The following is a 22,172-nucleotide window of genomic DNA, read 5'->3' as shown; positions in this document are numbered from 1 at the left end:
GAAGACAAAACTAAATAAATAAATAAAATTAAGGGAAAAATTTTATTTTTTGAAAAATTTTATTAGAATTTTTTTGAAAAAAAATTTGGGGGTTGGGGGGCTGGCCCCCATATAGATTTGCCATTGGTCGGAGGTAAGTATGGCGGAGGAAGGCAGAGTGTGCTAGCGATAAATATTCACTAGCCGATACGGGGTCTTCACACCAACAATAAATGTCGAAGAGAAGCATACCACCACAGGAGACCGGTGGAAGTCTCACACAAGTCCGGCAAAGGATTAAATTTTTTATAATTTTTCGCAATATAAGTAAAGGAAGATGGTACAATCAACTTTGTGATTTCCTCAAATCCATTCATGAAAGGGATCCATTTGTCTCAGTCTCACACAGAATCCGATAACTAGCCGCAGACAAGCAGCTACTATACGACAGCCCGTCGGTGTTACCCATGAGAGAGAATATAGACAAACAAAAATGGACAGAAGTGGGTTGTAGAAATTTCTACCCTCAGGCCTTTAAATTTTTTTTTATTTTTTATAAATGTACAAATTTTATATTTTTTTTATTAATATTATTAAAAAATTATGTACTTTTTACTGAAATACATTATTTTTTAAATTATAGGAACTATTCAACAAAAACTAAGCAGTACTTGAAAATACGGTATAAGGTACTATTGGTTTCTGCGTCCGATCCGTCAACTTTTGTCCTATCGCTTTCCAATGAGAATTGACACGGTGTCAAAGATTTTCACTTATGGTCATACGTGCGTCTGAGGAGTTGGACCTCCTTAGATCTGCACCGTAGCTTTTGATACGTGTCGATACTTACGGACTTTAGGGAGTACGACTGAAAACAGGAAACATTTGTGTCCGGTCCCCACGACCACAAGAAATGTCATTTATTTACCGTTGAGAAAACCGCTGAGAAGTGGAAGCCGCATGAACTGGACTCCACTTTCAGATAAAATAGGACTCACAATTACAGATTTGCCACTACTGGCACTGTCTCTCCTCCTTCCTTCTTGTTTCGAATTCTAATTTTATCGCAATCAATCTGTAATTTCAAAATTATTATAATTTATTTTTTAATAATTATTTATTTTCAAAATCTGCTATTGACTTAGCTAAAGCGGCAGAAAAAAAAAAAAAAAAAAAAAAAAACTTTTACATCCAATTTACAATATATACATATATAATTGAGACCAAGTCATCAAGAGTGATCCAACCATTATTTTCTACTTGTAACAAGACCATATAGCTATCCTATAGACTGAAAAATATTTCCATCAAATTTTTCTAACAAAAAAAAGTTAGCTGGAAAAATAGATTTTAATTTGCTCGAATGCCAGGGAGAATGTCAATCACATAAAAAATTAAAAAGTGTAAAATTGTTAATAGAATTAGATACAAGATTAGTCTCAAAAATTAGAATGGAAACAAGCTATATGTGTCGTAAATAACTATCTATCTGTTTCTAGAAAGTTTGGAATTATCTAAATCGCATATTGTCTATTGCTGATCGATCACTAGGATTTCAAGTTAAATCTGACATGTCATCGCGCCACACCGATCGATCAGCAGCTTTATACTGATTGATCCTAGGGTTTGTAACGTGTCTCATGCTACATAAATCGATTAGTACTTTGGGGCAATCGATCAATTACTGTTTCTTTGAAATTTACAATTTATGATCACCAAACCAATCAATCACCTTGGATAGTGATAGATCGATAGGGTTTTTGAGTCAGATTGATCGATCAAGCCTACCCACTGATAGATTGGTCTGAGCCAAAATTTCTTCTAAGTGTTATCCGAGCCTATATTCCCTAATCCTCACATCATTCCCTGTCCCTTATAAATTTCTAAGCCCTCGTTAAGGTTTTCTCAACCCTAATTTAGTATAGAGTATTACAGTTTTGGCTCTCAGTTTACTCACTCTTAGTTTGGACGTGGTCTGAACAAAACACCAACCGATGTATAACACTCTAGTTTCATATTAGGAAGAGATGAATAACTCACATATGATGAATGATTTATAAAGATACCCATTGGTACTAAGTCTCACATTGCCTAGTTACTAGATGAAACTTGACTTTTCTTGGGTCGTTACACGAGACCTTCTCGTCATGGTCTCACCCGAACTAACTTTGAAGGTCATTTGGATGAGACAGTGCAAAGACTCATTTTCCCTTCAAAAATTTATCCCAACTCAACTTCTTACACATCAAAAACTCCTCATTTACACCATACCACTCACTACAACAGAACATGCATGTAAAAATACAAACTTTTATGTGAAAATCCTTCCTTTTAAGGGAAAAACTTAGTTTTCACATTGTCTCCAACACTCCTAATACCACAACATCATCAAAACCTCAATGAAACTATATATAGAAACGTAGTTAAAAATAGGATTCAAAGAGAGTGTAATAGGTTACCACTTGTAGCCTACTCCAAGAACTTTCTTTTTGAGTATTCCTCATTCACTAACAAAAGCAAAAGTGTTTGCTCTCTAAACCATCTCCCTTACATCTCTTGGACATGGAAACAAAATTGTGAGATTTTCCTCTTTAGCCCTAGCCTTTAATTAGGCATAATTATTGTGCATTATTCACACTCGTCTGGATGGGTTACTAAGCTTATTAGCACGAGATTGCGTTAGAGCCTTGTTAGCTCATCCGGACGATAATTTTGTATCCTCGTTTGCTCACACAAACACAGCACGCCCATCAGATCAATCCACTCCGCATGTGATTGAATTTCAGCCGTTGATTTGGTCCTCATTCAAACAAAGCATTCTCTAGTGCGAATTTGACCCAACTAAATCATGTTCTACAAGTTTCTGTTTGACTCGTTCGAATGGAGGCTCTCGCTCGTCTGGATGGGGCGCTTTGCCTTAGAAATTAAGGTTCTAAGTCCTAAAGTGAAGATTTCAACTCCCAATTGAGCAAAGACAATTGGGTCAAAACCCTGCTTAGCCTATTACGATTCATGGTGCATTTCTATTTTATTATCCTTAGTGATTTTAAATAACCAAATTTTATCTTTAAAACCCCAGCCGTTACAGTTAGAGAAAGGTGGCAAACAAGCCTAAGTATAAACTTGGCTTTCGCTTGTAAATCGACTTGATTTAAACTCGTTTAAAGTTTATTAAAGTATAATATAAATATAAACATATATGCATACGTATTTGTTTTAAAAAATAATAAAATTAGGTTGTTTTGTTTTAACTCTCAATTCTCAGAAATACTTGAAATCAGTCAAATATGTATTTGTTTGAAATAAATTTTTAAATCAGAAATTGAGTTGAGTTCAAATTCAAGCCTCGACAGAAAATTATCCGTTGTTTGAAACCCAACGACAGAAAATTCTAGAGTGACACGTGTAAGTTCCTGGAAGCCCACCGCCCCTCGCTAAACGGAGCAGTGGCGCTTGTGTAATTAAATATAGAACGAGGGTCACATTATGTGTAAAGTGTTTAACAAGTTGATCTTTTCACTAAGCCGACATGGGTTTTCCGCCTTCGTCTACTCATAATAATTCCCACCTCTCTCTTCTCTCTCTCTTCTCTCTCTCTCTAGAAGCACCATTCTCTGTCTCCGTTTCCTTCCACTTTTGAGGTGTTTGGCAAAATAGGCAGAAACAAGAAAATTCCTCGTCCGTGGCCATGGTGGATGCGGCAAAGCACGCGCCAGTCACTGGCGGAACTCTGATCTCAGACCTCAAGAGCCTCGTTTCCATCATCAGAACCAGAAGAACCGTTGTTTTTGCATATGGGTTCGTGTTGGCTTTTGTTGCTTTCACTGTTTTCTTAGCCTTCAGTCCCTCTCCCAACTCCGTCTCTCCTTGGTTCACCAACATCTTCAAAGGTAGCGTTAGCAGTAGCAGTAGCAGTACTAGTTCAGATTCTAACGGATCCCAGTTCTCTCCTATTTTCTCGTATTTCTTTCCCGACAACTCATCTCTACAACAAGAAGTTCATAACTTTGCTTCTCCTCCTCCACAAACCGACACATTTAGATCTAATAATACCGCATTCCAATCTCCCAATCTCTATCAAGCACCGCCCACCGTGACAAACCATACTCAAAGTACAGTGAATTCTGATAAGGGTAAAGTCCCAAACCCAAATCAGACTAAAATAGTTGCCCCAGAAACCACGGTGACAGCGAATCAGAGCGCAAATTTGCCGGTGAGTTCGGCTCCTAGTGTGAATTTTGTGAAGAATCGAACTCAAAGCTCAGAGAATTCTAGTCAAGTGAATGGTTTGAACGCAAATCAGACTACGACCGCTGCCCCAAAAGCTCCGGTGGCTAAGAATCAGAGTGCGAGTCCGCCAGTTAAATCGGCTTCTTCATTGAAGAGCAATTCTGGGAAAGAAGTGAAAGGCGTTGCAGGGAAGGGTGAGATATCGAATAATACGTCTTCTCTGTTGAAGAAACGGGGCAATGGGACTAATTCAGGGGTGTCGGTGAAGCAGGGGAAGGATAGTTTGTTGGAGTCTTTGATGAATTGTGATTTATTTGATGGGGAGTGGGTGAGGGATGATTCACATCCGCTTTACAAACCCGGGTCTTGCTCGCTGATCGACGAGCAGTTCAATTGTATTCTGAATGGCAGGCCTGATAAAGATTACCAGAAAATGAAATGGAAGCCTAAGGGATGCAATCTGCCAAGGTATGTAGATTTGTTTTGATGATTTTATTTTTTTATCGTTTATTTTAAGGTTTCTCTAATTTTGAAGTTATATTGATTTTCAATTTAGATTCTGGATTCTGTTTCCTGAGATTGACATGTTGTATATAGATAAAAATTCCTTTTAGTATAGATGGTTTTAGTATTATTTGTATTCAAAACTTTGATTTGATGATAATTTATTTTTGTATCTGGGGGTTGTTATGCTTAGATAGAGTAGTAGGTAAGAGCTCCAGCATTTTTAGTTATTTTTAGTGTTTTAAATTCTGGGCTTTCTTCTAAACCCTATACCTCTATGGGAATTGAGGGCGCGTTTGAGATTGTGATTTCGTGATTTCGTAGACAAGAGGTGTGATTTTAAATCAAGTAGAACATAAATCGTTTGAGAACTGCGTTTTTAAAAATTGTGATTTGAAAACGCAGAAAAATTTGCGTTTTCAAATTGCAGATAAGATGATGCTTTTTTTAAAACGCAAAATTTTAAAGGCTAATTTGTGATTTTAAACGCTAAATTGAGATTTTTCCAAACGCTTAATTGCATTTTTAAAAATCATTTTTTTTTCAAATCGTACATTTTAAAATCACGTTAAATCGCACTTTTTTAAATCGCAAACCCAAACGGACCTTGAGTTCACTTTTTGGGTTTTTTTTTCTTTAATGAGAATGATGCAGATGAATTGTCAATTGTCATTTATAGGTTGGACGGGAGTCGTTTGTTGGATCTGTTGAGAGGCAAGCGGCTAGTTTTTGTTGGTGATTCTCTGAATAGGAATATGTGGGAATCTCTGGTTTGCATCTTGAGGAACTCAGTGAAAGATAAGAGCAAGGTTTATGAAGCAAATGGTAGACACCATTTCCGAGGGGAAGTTTCATACTCTTTCATATTCAAAGTAGGTTAATGAACACCTCTACTTATTAATTTACTGCATCAATTTGGTTGATTTTTGTAGTATCTGCATCATTTTCTTACTAGTTTTTCTGTTTTTGGTTTGGGGATGGACGCATGGGTAGGATTATGACTGCTCTGTAGAGTTCTTTGTATCTCCTTTCTTAGTTCAAGAATGGGAAATGCCAGACAAAAATGGATCAAAGAAGGAAACGCTTCGTCTTGATTTAGTGGGGAAATCTTCTGATCAATATAAAGGGGCAGATTTCATCATCTTTAACACTGGACACTGGTGGACTCATGAAAAAACTTCCAAAGGGTGAGTTCGATGTTACTTAAATATCGGAAGTGGCTGCATTTTGTTCGTATTATATAAGATAGTTTCTAATTTGGAATTCGGTAGAGTAAACTAATGTTATGATGCAAAATCGCAGGAAAGACTATTATCAAGAAGGAAGCCATGTCTATGGTGAACTGAATGTTCTTGAGGCATTTAGGAAAGCCTTAACTACATGGGCCAGATGGGTTGATGCCAATATAAATCCATCAAAGTCTCTGGTCTTCTTCAGGGGTTATTCTGCTTCCCATTTCAGGTAATTTGAAATAAAATCAATGTGAAATTGGAGATAGGTTTTTTTTGGCTGAATATGTTAAGGAGATGACACCTAGAGGAGTTTGTCAGGGAGACCATAATATAATACATGAAGACACCATTCAATCCAAAAGCTTAAGCCTCTAGGTTTGGGCTCAACTACGTTATAATAAATGGATCGAAATTTCCTACAAATTCGTGACATTTTTCTAATGTGGAACATAGTCTTTTTACTCTCACACGTGTATACGCAACCGAATAAATTTGGGTCATGCTTTTTGTTTTTTTTCCCCTTGAATACTTTTGGTTAACCATTTCCCCTTCACAATTGGCATGATTTTCTGTTTTTGTTTTAAACTCTTGTTCGTTTAACAGCATTTAAGGTTTCATAAATGATAACGATATTCCGATCAAGAACAATGCAAAGATAAATGAGCCATTTGTTGTTATCCCCCGCAATGTGCTTACAGTTCGGCATCATTGAAGTTGCAACAAGAAAAATACTTAAAAAATTTATTGGCCTTTTGTCTTCTACAGTGGTGGACAGTGGAATTCTGGTGGGCAATGTGACAGCGAGACTCGGCCTATCAAGAATGAGACTTATCTCAGGCCATATCCACCTAAGATGACCGTTTTGGAGAAGGTGCTCAAGGGGATGAAAACTCATGTCACCTACCTGAATATTACAAGAATGACAGATTTCCGGAAGGATGGCCACCCTTCAATCTACCGGAAGCAGTTCCTGTCGAAGGAGGAAAGGAGATCACCGTTGAGTTTCCAGGACTGCAGCCACTGGTGCCTTCCTGGCGTTCCTGATGCGTGGAATGAGGTTTTCTTCGCTGAGCTCCTAGTTAAACAGCACAAGAAGCAGCAACATGAGCAGAAGAAGAGACCTTAGGTAAAACTACACAAACTTAATTAATTGTTGGGTTGCAATCACACGTAATTTTTTTTTTTTCCACTTTTTGGAATTATAGTATAAAATACGATACAAGAGATCGATGACTCGGTAAAGGGTGTTTTTCCTATAAATTATGGAGGAGAGGAGATATAAAAGAAATGAATACTGCTGGAAGAGGTCAATCTGTGCTGTAATAAACTCCCGTTGTTTATATGAATGAAAAACAAGGGATGGGGGGGAGATTCCAACTTATGGTTTAATTTATAGTTGGAAATTGTCACCCTGCCTCCACTTCATATTCTTTTAGCCAAAAGGCTTCGAGGATTGTAATTTGTAAATCTCTGATTATTTATTAGTTTTGTTTTGTTTGAAATAAAACATCAGCTGTGAGTATTCTTCCTTCATATCCCTTGCTGTATTTACGATCTTCTTGTCAAAGATGTGATGGTCAAACTTTCCAACCTCGTGCATGGAATCCTTTCTTTTAACTTGGAAGCTCCAGTCAATGTTATTTGTTTTGAACAGGGAATTCTAGCTTGAAGATGACGACTGACTATATATATAATTCTTCAAATACACGCCTTGGGCTTTTTCCGATGTTGTCACATGGGATGTTTGCCCACTAAATCTAGTCATGATTTATTATGTCAAAAAATTACTTGTCGGCGTTTCTCATGTTCTTAGCGTTAGGCTTGAGCTGCTGCATTTAAACCTGCGTACGATAATAATGTCTTTTGTCGATGGTGGCCGCCGGCCGGTGAGGAATCCCAAGATTCCATATTTTTTTTTTTTTTTTAAGATACTTGGGTTTTAAGGATACTTAAATGCACTTACACCCCATGTGATTTAAGGATAATTCCTAGGTTTTAATGGTTTTTATTTTTTAATCAATTTCCTTCCCCTACTCATCATTAAGATTATGTATATATATATATATATATATATATATATACCTTGATTGTTTAGCTGGGTGCACTAAGCGCACCTTAGGCTTGGGCCTCCACCCCAGTTGGGCAGGAAGGGCCCAAATTGTTGGAAGTTGGGTTCAAGGTGATCTGGGCTCAGCTACCCTAGTTGAGAAAATTTAAAAATACATCAACTGGACAGCCGGACCGTTTTATTCGGCTTAAATAGAAGTAGAGTTGCAATTCCGAAAAGAAAAAATAGAAAACTGCCCTTATCGTAAGTTTGATCGATCGAACTTCTCATGAATTTCTACTTGGTGGATCTTGATCATCACTTTTCGGCAATCAAACTTCTTGAAACGATTTTTTGGATTTCTATTGACAGCCTGTTTTGACTTAGTAAAAGTTGGAGTTGAAAACGTTTCCTAAAATACAAATTATTGCCCTTTAAATAAACTTTTCCGACGCCACAAAGGCACAAAGCTTATCTCCATATGATGTCGAAATCATAAGATATGCCGCTTTACTAAGACTGGTATGCATTAGCATCAATACCTCATCAAGGGAATATGAGAGTTCCTATCCTTGCTTGACCAATATATAGGCAGGGGGGAATCAAGGCAATTGGTTTGACTGCCCAGCCTCCTAACCATTTTTTAGGTTTCTGAAAATTACAGTACCTAAAGAACTGGCATAGCAGATGAATGGTGTACATTCGAGGAAAATTCAGAAAGAGCTGATTGATTCAACTTTTTTCAAATTAGAAAATTCAGAAAGAGGAAAATTAAGATTATGTATGTAAACTTGTGGTTTTCTTAAAACTGTAGTTCCAAAAGAAATTATCTGCAATTTTTTGTTCATAATATTATTTCACTACCTGCACGACAAGGTGGTAAATCAGCAAATCCGTTCCAATTATGGAAGTATTTTTTTTTTTTTTAAAATAGAAATGAAAGGCTAAATTGAGGTAATCTGTTATGTACCTTGTTGGATCTATGTATATTTTGGGATTTTTGTATGGAAATGAGATTGGAATGATGAATAATGGATCGAAGATGATGAAATAAGAACAAGATAATGGGCTATTCGAGATGCCCAAGTCTCCAAGCTGATTTGAAAACAACCATTCTCCTAAAAGGGATCAATTTCATATAATTCTTTCTCATCTCTTTCTTTTCAAATTTGGTTTCCTTTTATAGACTCTAAAAGCATATTCAAGAAGCAATGGGTTTGTTTGTTAAGATACAATCCAGTACAGTGTAGTGCGTCTGGGTCCCACTCCACAGTGTAATTCAGCCTTTCAGTTCAACATTTACTTCCATCACGTGATGCTCATTCTTTTAAGGTGTTCCTGCAATGGTCATGTAAGTTGATTCTCATTTCGCCCGTCAAGTCAAAAAACGCACATCTTCTTCTTCTCTTGTCTGCTGTCTTCTTCAGGAGCGAAATGGGATTCAATTTACTTGACCGTTGCAGGAACACCTTAAAAGAAGGAGCATCATGTGATGGAAGTAAATGTGGAACTAAAAGGCTGAATTACATTGTGGAGTGGGACCCACTACACTGTACTGGATTGTATCTTAACAAACAAGCCCAATATCCTAACTAATTTTCCCTAGCTAATGTCCCTATTTACCCCAATATAATATTCCTTACCAATTTCCCTATTAACCCCTAATTATACCAAAACATGTATTATAAATTTATACATGATGTTGGATCATGTTTTTGACTATCACATCTAAAAATTAATTGGTGTCCATTGAAAATCATACATTGCAAGGCATGTTCTAGGAGCTACTCACTTGAGTAGAGCGGTACTGTTGCACCCTAACAATCTCTCTCAACGTGACGCTCCCGCAACTCGAACTCATAGTCCTGGCTCTAATCCGCGTAGTATTATAAATTTATACTTGATGTTAGATCGTGCCTTTGACAATCTCATCTTAAAACTAATTGGGTTCAATGAAAGAAGTCAATTAAAGCGTTTTATGGCATTCAAAATCGTCCCTGCAAAGCATGTCTACTTGAGTAAAGCAGTATTGTTGTATTCCAACACATGAAATTGATGTACTCGTGAATATGCATTAAGTTAATCCCGAACCAAAAAAGAGAGAGTCTAATCTATAGAAAGATAGAAAGTGGTCTTTAGACTAATGGGGATGGCTTTAGACTGATATGCAATCAGGTGGTGAAAAGCTGAAGAGCTTGAATTTGGAGTAATTAAGCTTGACCAGAGAGCTCAATTTGAGCTTAAAGATAACTTTGTTAGAGAATGGCCCAAGAAAACTCATTAGAACATCATTCCTTACAGATCTTCCAGGCTTGTTGTGGGGCCTCATGTTTGGACATACAAAGATCTCTTTCAGACACGCATGCACAGCAATTTAACTTCACCACCTAACCATGTTTTCCTTGCTTTTCATGCAATGTTGTCCATTTCTCTTCGACAATTGATGTGAAAATCAATCCTCTTTCTTAAGTTTAGTCAGTTTAGAGAAATGAAATGACACCCTTTTTACAGTATGTATATGTGATTCTCTTCCCTTTCTCTTTAGATAGTGTGGTAATTAATTGGATCGATCCAGCTTGCTATAGGATTATATTTTCACTGCAGTTACGAGATCGAACTTAGAACTAAAAAATAATGGTTTTTCCTACAGAAATTAGAATAGTCACCATATATTGGAGATAACAAAAGGCCTTTAAACATGCTTAAGATCGTGTATTATATTTATATATTAATCGTTCCCTCTATAACGTTTTTCTTGCCGATAATGACAGCAGAAGACAGAAGTCATAGGATGACTCATGGCGTTTTAGTTGCTAGTTGAACAATCCTTTTACGCAACTGTAGAACGTTTGGTACCATTTGGGACCAAAATTAGTACGTGTTATTTCATGCTAACAAAGAGAAAACTCTCGCTCTCTCTCGGGAACATTAATGTTTGACGTGTTGAATCCAAATACCTCAAGAATGTGGGAGCTGTTTTCAATCTTGCCATGTGGTCTTAACAGATCAGTAAAAGTTGTCAAGGCATATATATCTGTATAAAAGATTTCTCGAATCTTATCTCAGATGGTAACTTTTCTTTATCTTATCTTCTGCATGAAACATAAGTTTAGGATCAAATATGCCCAACCTAGTCCTATGAAACTGAAAAAAGGAAAATTGTCGAATATTGTGTACTAGGGATACAAATATAACTTAATTATACTCCAAAAGTCATTCACAAACGAAAAAAATCATCTCAAAAAGAAAACGCAATGGAAAAATATATGAGAAAACTAAAGCCGGATGGATAGAGAGATCGATTTTTTTTTTGTTCTAGTAAAATCTTCTGTATTTTCTCATCAATCAACAAATATATATCACCCTTGTAACCTATTTCCGTCCAAAACATTGACAAGAAACCCACTAGAGACAAGATGGTCCAAAGGAAAATAGGAAAATGCTGAAAGCCAAAAGTATATACAACAGGAAAAGGTGATCGATCGAGTAGATAAACTAGCGCGAGTAGCGACATCTCATGAAGCAGCTTGGTGAGTTTGGGCCTGCTGCATGTGAGCTTGGACTTGAGGAAAAGGGTATAATCTTGCCTTGGAAAGTGATAAAGCTGCCGAGTTTGTGGCTGTCGTTGCGGTGGCGTTAGCGGCGCCGTTGCCAGTGGCAGTCGAAGAGTTTGTGGTGGTGGTGGCCACGCGCTCACAAGACGGGCACATGGTGAGAGTGGTGGCAGGAAGCTGCATGTAGAATGGTTGAGACGTTTTCAAAGCTCTTAATTCCTGCAGTTCCTTTTGTAACCTCCTATTCTCCTGTGTCAGTGTCTCGCAGCATCGCTTTAAATACTCACAATCTACCTCTGTCTGCTTTAGCTTTGTCCTGCCATTTTCCATTAAAATTTTCCCAAGAAAATGTTAGTTCAAAACAAACTAACTCACAGAAATACCCAAAAATGTGAAACAAAAGAGCTGGAAAATACCTTGCTCTTCGGTTCTGAAACCAAACTTCCACCTGCCGAGGACGAAGATTTAACTGTTTTGCCAGGGCCAGCTTTTGCTTCTACACAAATGTGAAATAAGCAAATTAAACAAACAATCAAACTTGTAACGACTCGTATCCATAAAAGTACTGGTTTTTTGAAGCTTGGAGTACTCACAGGGTTGAGAGTACTGTGCTCTTTGAAGCTCTCTTCAAGAAAAGCGGATTGGTCTTTGGAGAGCCTGAGTTTCTTCCGCGTAGACCCGTTTTCGTCATCGTCACTTGCTCTTGAGCACGCTCTTTCAGTGTCAATCTCCAAATCTCTCTTGCTTCGTCCACTATTCCTCACACAGAAATCCATCTGAAACGATGAAACCGTACTGTTCGGGGAGGACAGCGCCGCCCCATCGTCCGCCTCCTCCGTCGTCACCGCCGGGAATCGGTTCACGTTTAACCCTGATCTTCCCGGTTCATCTGAAGAACCCGGTTCAGAGACCACTGTAACAAGCAAATACCGTTAATCAGCTATGTACGGCAAACCCACCGAAACCCAGATCTTAAAATACTAGAATAAGGTTTCCTAACAAACAGGATCAAGAAATTAATAATAACCATGTTTGGCTGCCAAGAAAATTTGAAGAGGACAATAAAAAAAATCAAAACCCAAATCAGGGTAATTAATTTTTCCTCGTTTCTTTCTGTCTTCTCCATCGATTTCTTAGCTACCAAACAGTGATTAGATAAAAAAAAAATTAAAAAAAGAAAAAGAAAAAAGCGTTGATGGGGGGGAAGTGGATATTTACAGTTATCAGTAAGCCAAGGAAAGCGAAGCTGTGTAGGTGGCTGGCTGCGAGGAACAGGCGAGAAAGGTAGAAGCTCAAGCTGAAGCGGTGGATCTGAAGAAACTCTTCTCCTCTCACCCTCATCTCTAATCACTTCTCTCCTCCTACCTTCACCGTCACGGGAATCTGTTTTCTCGTCTGATCTCCCACCGGAACCACTTCCTAAGCCCATGCAGAACCCTAGATCCTTGTTAGATATCTTCGTGGTTTTGTCAAGAAAAGCGTACGGCTTCGGTGAATCTCCAAGGCTCAAAGCTAGCTCCATCTGATGGTATAGAAAGAAATAAAAAAAGGTCCTTGTGTTGGTGAGCAGGAGTTGCTGGGACTTAAAAAGAGAAACCCTCTGAACCCTTTTTGTTATGTTTTTTTGATGTAAACGCACAAACAGAAACCCTAAACACTTCCCTTTATATTTCTTTTTGCCCTGTGCGAGCGAGTAAAGATTGACCGACAAATCCACGTTGACAAAAGCACGTGATTCTATTTAATTATACAACGGTTCACACTCTAGGAAGAAAATTTATATATAATCAGATTCTGTCTAATTAATCAAGCTTAATAATTAGTTTATTGTCAGTTCAGGTTTTACTTTCTTTTTTGGAAAAACAAGTAAAAAAAGAACACAGAATTTGCTTGAGAATGTTTTATTAAAACATAGCCTTCGGATCGGTCTATATTAAAGTCTACGTACAAAGTCTAAGGATCCAAGACGTGTCTATTTTTTATTTTATTTTTCTTCTTCTTCTTTGAAAATGGATGCTGATTATTACTCCCCGATGTGATTAAATTATTGTGTTCTTACCAAACAACGGCCACATCATCACGGAGAAAATGATAAGCCATCCAACGGCTAGAACCACTCGGGCCCTGTTGTTTCATTGACTAAATCGTTTATATTATTATCATCATCATCATCATGATAGTGATAATTTGAGAATATGATTAAATGTGTTCTTACCAAACTCACAATAATCATATATACTGCATTAAACTGTTGGTTTTGTCTGTTTTCAAATGATGGAAACCAATTAAACCAAGGTTTTGCAGTTTCTTAAGTTAATAAACATTAATTATCAACAACGTATGATTCGTCCCGTTGACTTGCCAACCAGAACACGCTACAGCTAGATAAATTTTAATTTATATAATCTTATATTCATATACTTAATATATATGTTAATACGAACTACAATCTTGAAAGTTAAAAGTAAGCGTGAGAGAGAAGCAATGAAAAAAAAAGGGAAAACAAAAACATTGGGAAGGATTAGTCAGATTGGAACGAGATTTGACCATAATAATACGTTTTTACATGGGAAGACAAAACGACCATCTTTTCCGAGTTGGAGGAAAGTTCTGTTTTCAAAAATTTTGCTTTGACATTAATTGAAGGTGGCTTCTTTTTTGTGCCCTTTTTGAGGGGCTATAGCTAGCAATGAATCCTTGAACTACCGTGAAAGCCACCAACATGTAGGTATCCAATGTGTCGACAATAGTGGGACCTAGGCCCTGGTTTCATTTATTTATTTATTATATATATATATATATATATATATATATATATATATATATTTTTTTTTTGTTTTGGGTGGATGATGTTTGATTAAAATGAGGAGGGGAGGGAGGGAGGGGGGTGTGGTCCCACGCGCGTGGGTTAGCTTTATAAACAAGTCGTAATTAAAATTCACATCTAGATGATGTGACCAGGTCAGATATGTCATGCTTTTGGGATCATTGCAATTATTGAAGTCATGCAGGCTTTAATGATAAGTTGGATGAGAGAGAGAGAGAGAGAGAGAGAGAGAGAGGGAGAGAGAGAGAGAGAGAGAGGGAGAGAGATGGGTGAATAATTGAGTGAATAATTGAGTGGACCCTGAGAACCGTGGGATAAAAGGTGGCCCATGGAAAAGCCACCCCAACTACTTCTTCCTAAATCAATCTTACATTCCTATTCACCATTTTGCAATGATTAAGCAGATGGGAATTTCAACTAGTGATTTGGTCAAGCCAACTGATAAAAGGCCATACAATTTCAACTCATTTGGTCTCATTTTTCATTTCTTTTACTCAAATCAATTAGACAGGCATCATTTTTGCTTATGTTGTTATTCAATTGAAGTGGGCTTCACTCAAATTATTTGATTAAATTTGAGATAATTTGGACAAGAGTAATTCTAAAAGTTACTCTTATATCCATTTAAAAATGATGTGATTTTTAAAATTACTACATGGTCAATCACAAGCTCAATTAATGGTGATTTTAAAAGTCGTCTTATTTTTGGAGGGACACGAGAGTGACAAAAAGTGACTTATGAAATCTACCTGATCGAATAAATAATTGGACAATCTAATTTTTTTTTTTGGTTAGGTGGGTTTTATAAGCGGTATCTTATAATTACCTTTCCATATTTTTTCAAATTCATACAAATAATTTGAGAGGATCCTGATCCTCTTCAACTGGGATGCACTCTCATAGATATAATCAATTTTGTAATTACTCCAATTATTAATAAAGTCAAATAGTAGTAAATATTATGAGAAAACTTTCATGAGATCTATCTTAATTTTCAAACAAGTCTAAGACAATTTGTCCACTTGATTGAACAAATTAGTCCTATAAAAACTCCCAAAACATATTAACAATCATAATAACCTCATCTATTGATTTTCTTTTCTTTTTTTCTTTTTTAAAAAAGAGAAAAATCTATCAGTGCTGTTGTATTAATGATTTTGATCATTAATGCACTTCTTTATAGCTAAAAGTCGTATTTGATATTAGTCTTAAAATGTCTTAGAAATGGGGATTGCTAATATTGCAAATAATTGTTATCATTTGGTCCAAAGCAAGAAGAATTGCTCTTTGTACCCCTCAATCAATGCCTTGTACATTAATTTTTTAGTGAAGCTAATTATATAAATAGGGCATCGATAGATCAGCATGCATTTTTATTGCTGTAATGCCTCTTATTTATTTTAGTCCTTTCCAAATGAGAATTCTAATCAATGAATTGAAAAGTCAGCATCATCAAAAAAAAAATTGCATCATTACTTGTATATTGGATGCCCAAAACTCCTGTAGTTGAGTTAATTAATGGGGCATATATATGATAATATACATCGCATAGATGATGATCATATATGCTGATCAAAAGACAGCAAACCCACCAATCATAACTTGATGCTATGAATGGGCATCCTGAATTCCCCATGTGTTTCTGATATAAGATGGACTTCCCCCCATATTAGGTGAATGGTCCCGTTTTGGAATATCAAAAAGCCAATCATTTCTTGCATCGATTATGCAATGCCTGTCAGTGGCACCTCATGCCTTCCCTTTCCTAATCAAAATGTTCCCAAAAGCCTGCCCTTAAACCAGCCATAATCCATGGGATCGATCGATCGAGCTCCTTATTTATTTGCTAATTAATTAATTAACTTTTTAATTTGTTTACTCCCACAAAAGCAAACAAAGAAAGTATACGTATATACGTAGGATCCTTTGACTAATTATACTTGTATGCATGTGATATATATACCGTTACCTATGGTTCAAAGTTCAAACCCATGAATTTGGACGTGTCCTAGAATTCAAATACTTATTCAAGATTCAAACACACTTTGAAAAGTAAATTCAAATTGCTCCTGAAGTTTCCAAGATTGTCAAAGCTCTCTCTCTCTATATATATATTAATCGTTCACCCTCTTTGAACGTTTGCGAGTAGTTCTAACATTATTTCTCATGGATACTATAGTTTAAGCAGCAATTTTTTTTTAAAGGTTTTGTAATTATATTATGTGTTGTTAATTGTTGTGACTAAGGACGTCGTAATTATATAAGAACGCTTCTTTTGACTAACTTGCATGATTTTTCCTCCCTTAGAAATAAAAATAACCTCCTCGATCTCAGTCGTTTCTATGAACGGGTCACCTCCTCACATTGTGGACCACTGTGCTAGACAATATACTATAACTTAATTCCTAGAAAATTAAAAAAAAGAAGGAAAAAAAGTCAAGTATAATCATTAATGTGTATTGAATTATCCCGTGAGTTTGGTCCTGATATTATGAGAACACGATCAAACCCACGGGCTTCTTTATGATGGTAATATGTCCTCAGTCTTAACTCAGATGTATAAAAGTCCAAGCAGCTCCGTCCACGCATATTTATTACGACTTGTACGAGTACAAAATTGGAGAGCTAGAGAATATACATATAAAAACAAGTTTGATGTGGTATTTGGATTTGACTGTGATCATAAATTAATTCTGAACAAGATTCATTGGCCAAATGCCGCCAATATCCCATGATCCTATTTTGTTCACGTACTTGGCATGCAAATTGCAAGGTAAGGGTCTATGGGTTCACACAACACGTGATAACTCAATATCAACCGATATCTCTTTTATTTTATTTTATTTTTATTTTTAGGAAATGCTTAATATAAAGTTATCCCATCTTAGATTGTTATTTAATGTTTTTGTTTTGAAAATATAAAATACAAGATAGAAAACAAAATTTTTAACAAACATATATTTATCTTTTGTTTTTTTGTTTAATTCAAAGATCCCTTCCAATATATATAAAAGAGACAAAACGGTCTAATGTCCAAGGTTACAAAGAATCCCTAATAAACTAAGTCAGAAGCGTAGGGGTAGAGTTTTATACACCTAGGTAAAGTCAAACTCAGGCCATTTCAGACCACAGCTGTTATAAGATTCACCTAGACAACAGAAGATGCTTCTACGTTATATGAGCCTCTACTTGATTTAGGAGATGACATACATTCTAAGCTATAAAATAGCTTTTACAGACCATGTTTGATATAAAAAAAATAGTGCAGCATTAGAAAACTATTGAAATTAAAAAAAAAAAAAAAGAAAAAGAAGCAATTTCTCCGGCCTTTCCGTGATATTTGAAAAACCCTGTTGTTGCTAGAAAAATCACCTCCATTCGAAGCAAATTGATGACAGTTAAAGCCCACATTACGGGTGTAACTAGTTCGAACTTTCGGTATCCATTGTCATCACTCGTGACAGATCTAGATCCATAAAAAAATATTAACAAATAACTCAAAATTCAAAACACTCTTCAATACAGAAAAATTAATTTTACATCTATGCCACGTCAAAAATAATTTAAAAACAAGGAAACACCCCAAGAAACACATTTTATTTCCAAAATAATTCTTGAATTCCTTGCTAATTCCCTACTTCCACTTATTATTAAGTTAGTGAGATTAATAATTTATACCAACAGAATAAACTAAGCCTATTTAAAACACATAAATATTATTTAGTAAATTCTTATATAATGCTATACAATAATGATTATTTTTAAAATAAAATAAGATGCTAATAAACACACAAAAAGCAAGTAGGCATGCGTTTTGCCTAGAAAAACGGAAAATCAAAGAAAAAAAGTAAAAGAAAAAGAGAAGATAATTAATATGAATGACGCACAAAGGATTAGGACAGGAAGTGGGTGGGGTGGTAGCAGGTGGCGCAGTAGAAATACGACCGGTGTAGAAAGTCGCTGTACATACATATTATATGTACTATGTACGTATAAGGATGCATGCAGGGGGCAGCATGGTCCGATCACCGATGTGATGTAACGGTATAGGAAGAAAATAGGGGAAGATGGAAGAGTCACGTGAGGAAGGCGTGAGTGGAGCAATGATGAGCGTCTGCTGGGACACCACAGAGTCAGAGGAATGACGTGAGGCGGAGAGAAAGCGATCGAGAAATATATATAATAAAATATGATAAATGGTTATGGGCGCGAGGCGGAGGGAGGGAAGGGAAGGGAAGAGGAAGAAGAGATCGAAGTGAAAAAACAGAGACCAATGATCGATAATGATAAGACCAAAGCAGAGGGACACCCCTGCAGCGTCCTAAGGAGACAATTTATACAACAGCAATCATTTGTACGTGGGGGGGCTTCATTCTGTGTGAATTATTTGTTTTCCTCGTGGGTCCCCGCTCCCCCATCTTCATTATTACCTCATTCTTATGTCTTATGTCTAGTCTCTACCATTGCTTCGTCGTTTTCCTGCTTTTTCCTACCCTATTTTATATATATTTTTTATATTTATATAAATATCTTCGTATTCAATTTGAATTCTTCCACGTTAATAGAGGATAATGAGATATGATAAGACTGATTTTGATCAATTCCATCAACTAAATATACATGTGACTCTCTGTGTCAAAGAAGCTTTAATTATTGTGACAATGAACGAGCTAGTCATGCTGATGTATATATATGCTTCTAATCCAATATGCATTACAATATTTGGAGGAATAGAGAAATATTTTATAGCATATTGAATTATTGCTTAAATATGTATTACAAATGAGTCTGGTTTATAAAATACAAAGCCAAAAATGTTATTAATTATATTAACATCCTCTCAAACTCAAGAAAAAAAAAATTGACTTTGTTTGTTAATATGTTTAGAGGATATATATATATATATATATTTAAAGAAAAATATATGTTATGAGATGACATAAAAATGAAAATTACTTTTATGTTTTTAAGAGTATATTTTATGTATGAATTTGAAAGTTAAAATATATATTATATGCAATTTTTTCAACTGATTGAGTCTTAGAGATCTATTATATATATATATATATGTTCATTATTGAAAACACTCGATTAGGCTATATTTTTAGTGAATTGGCTTTATTTTACAATAACGAGCTAGATCTGTTTATAGGACATATGATCTGTGTTCCATAATGAGTAGTACAAAGTAAATAGGAAATATATATATATATTTTTTTTTCCCTTTTTTTTATGAATAAAATCTTTTTTGTTAGGTGTTGTTTTGTTCCCCTTTTTTTTAGGGTTTGTTTCTGGTTTTTACTAGAGTGATAGTTGTTCATAAAAATTAAAAAAAATAAAAAAAGTAAATAAGAAAAATATTTTATTTGGATTTCAAGAGGTTACATATTTATTAACTTGCTTGAATTCAACAGGTTACAGATTTTATGCTCAAATTAATCTAAAGAAAGGATAATAGCTGATTAATATCTAGTCTCAGTGCTCATGAGACAACATAAACCAGCTAGATTCGTACAATCATTAATTTGACATATATACCACAATTATATTTGATCCATAAAGTCTTGGTGCTAAATTATTTTAGAGTTAGATATGTAAAATTTAATTTATATCATAAAATGGGTTGGTTGAATATGGTGGCATTGATAGCTTGCTAATTGAGAATATTAATTAGCAATTATTGCTCCAGGATATTGTTGAAGAAAGTCAGCGGGGATAAAAGATTTTAAGAAGCATATGATCGGATAGATGATGCTAGATAGGCTAGATAGCTAAGCTAAGCTAGGGAGTAATTATTTTATATATATAGTTTCTTCCACGCCTTCAATGTTAAAATACCGAAAATGTCCCTGAATATCTAGATTGTTCGTGTTGTTTCGGTGGTGTGAGAAGGGAAAAGGGAGAAGGAAGAAGCTGGAACGAGGAGAAATGGGGGAATTAAGAATGTGAAGGAAGATAGAGGGAGGGTAGGGGGTAGAGGGACCCTAGTAACGGTGGTAGCTGTGGGCGAAAATTCAACTCTCGGGGAGTGCCCAAGGAGGAGGAGGAGGAGCTGTCAAGTAGTATTGCAATGATGAGTGTTATTTTTTCTGGGGCCTTTTTGTCAGCCCTGTGAATATTGCAGCAACTCCCTCAGACTTTTCTCTTCACAACTTGTTGAAAATGAACTGGATTTTGCTCTTCAAATAGTCAACGACCAAGTTACACATTTCCACTGCCAAATCGTTTCGCTCCTGCATGCGGGCATATTTTTATTTTATTTTTATCAAAATACAAAAAAGATAAAAAAAAACTCATCTCATTAATTTATTACTCATTTTACATGACTTGAGTGATGTGTTTTAAGTTGTTTTTTAGAAATATATACTCTCTAATTAGGGGTACGGTAAAAATACGGATACGATTATTTATAATATTTACGTTCATATAATGCGGTTATAATCACTTTTAAAAATTCGTATACGTTATGTTATTAAGGTTCATAATCCAATATCCGCATATGAGGTAATGATCATTTTGGACATTGAAATTGTAATTCTTGTTTATAGTAAATACACAAAAATGTATTATATATAGTTGAACACTATTATTCCATCACACTTAATAATCATTTTGCCATGAAAATTTTATTTTATACATTATTTAGCTTCTTACAGCATCTATTTATAGTGGGTATAGGAAAAAAAAAATATAAGAAAACCGCTATCCGCATATGAGGTAATACCAAAATAATGTTATTTTAATGAATTTAATTTATATATAAGGTATGCATATACGGTTAATAATCACGTACGCATATCCTAAAATCGTTATCCGCATATAAGGTTAGCGAATGCAAGCTATCATTATCCGTCCGTATTTTCACCATACTCCCAAATGTTCACTGACGCGACAATGAAAATTACCATTTAATGAAATAACAAATAAAAATATATGTAGCTTGCAATGATGATTTTTACACCAAAAAAAGGAAAAAAAGAAAAGAAAAGGGTAATATTTATAATCTTTAAAGTAATTAATATAAAGAAGTTCCTTAAAACACATTAACAGGTATATAATTGATATAATAAATGAGTGTAAATCACGATTAATCAAAGGAATAAACAAGAGAATCAACTACTTCATTACATGGAGTTATTCTTGAGGGTAGGCGTGCCAAGAGATGGGCTAGGATGTTGGCTTTTCTCGAGTGGTGGTGGTATCGGTTCTTGGAACTACATATAAGGCCAAGGTAGGGTTTTCAAGTTTGGTTTTTATATATATATATATATATTTTGTCCAACTAATATATAAAAGTAATATTATCTAATAAATTATTATATTACTGTAATATAATTGATCAAGATGGTAAACAAGTATCACACATCTCCTAGGTGTGATTCGTGAATGAATAAAACATATTATTATTAGTCATTACGTTGTTCATATCACCTGCCTTAACCTTAAAAAGAGGGAGAGAGAGAGAGAGAGAGTAATGATTCGTGGCCTAGGTTTTGTTGGTTTTAATAGGCATAGTAGAAATTAATGAGTTGCTAATGTGCAAATTCAAAGAGGTTTTATTTTTAAATTTTTTATTTTATTTTTTCATAATAAGTGTGCAAATTCAAAGAGTTAGAGTCCTTGCAAGCATGATATAATTAATCATATAAATGATTGCAGAGTGCAGCACTCATAAATGTAGACTAAAAAAAGAACTTTATTAAACAAATGATTACCTTTTTGTGATTACCAAGATGAGAGAGCAAGGTAAGATCAGACACCCAGCATGCAACCCTGGAAATGGAAGGATCTTTGTTCCC

General features: G+C 35.4%; 2 protein-coding genes across 2 annotated transcripts; one reads left to right on the top strand and one right to left on the bottom strand.

The window, feature by feature from the left end:
- Positions 1-3,529: 3,529 nt before the first annotated feature.
- LOC133873557 (protein trichome birefringence-like) lies at positions 3,530-7,478 on the top strand. The gene is made up of 5 exons (XM_062311279.1): positions 3,530-4,677; positions 5,393-5,585; positions 5,707-5,900; positions 6,016-6,174; positions 6,711-7,478. The coding sequence occupies exons 1-5, from the start codon at positions 3,668-3,670 to the stop codon at positions 7,069-7,071; spliced, it is 1,917 nt and encodes a 638-aa protein (XP_062167263.1). The 5' UTR covers positions 3,530-3,667; the 3' UTR covers positions 7,072-7,478.
- A 3,802-nt stretch (positions 7,479-11,280) lies between these two features.
- Positions 11,281-13,188, bottom strand: LOC133874064 (homeobox-leucine zipper protein HOX11). Its single transcript, XM_062311897.1, has 4 exons — positions 12,765-13,188; positions 12,140-12,459; positions 11,963-12,042; positions 11,281-11,862 (listed from the first exon to the last, which is right to left on the bottom strand). Exons 1-4 carry the CDS (start codon positions 13,066-13,068, stop codon positions 11,508-11,510), a joined length of 1,059 nt encoding a protein of 352 aa, XP_062167881.1. The 5' UTR covers positions 13,069-13,188; the 3' UTR covers positions 11,281-11,507.
- Positions 13,189-22,172: the final 8,984 nt, after the last annotated feature.

Source organism: Alnus glutinosa, chromosome 7 (genome assembly GCF_958979055.1).
Source record: "Alnus glutinosa chromosome 7, dhAlnGlut1.1, whole genome shotgun sequence".
Taxonomy (NCBI): domain Eukaryota; kingdom Viridiplantae; phylum Streptophyta; class Magnoliopsida; order Fagales; family Betulaceae; genus Alnus; species Alnus glutinosa.
The sequence above is the reverse complement of the archived record's forward strand: the minus strand, read 5'-3'. Positions and strand labels throughout refer to the sequence as shown.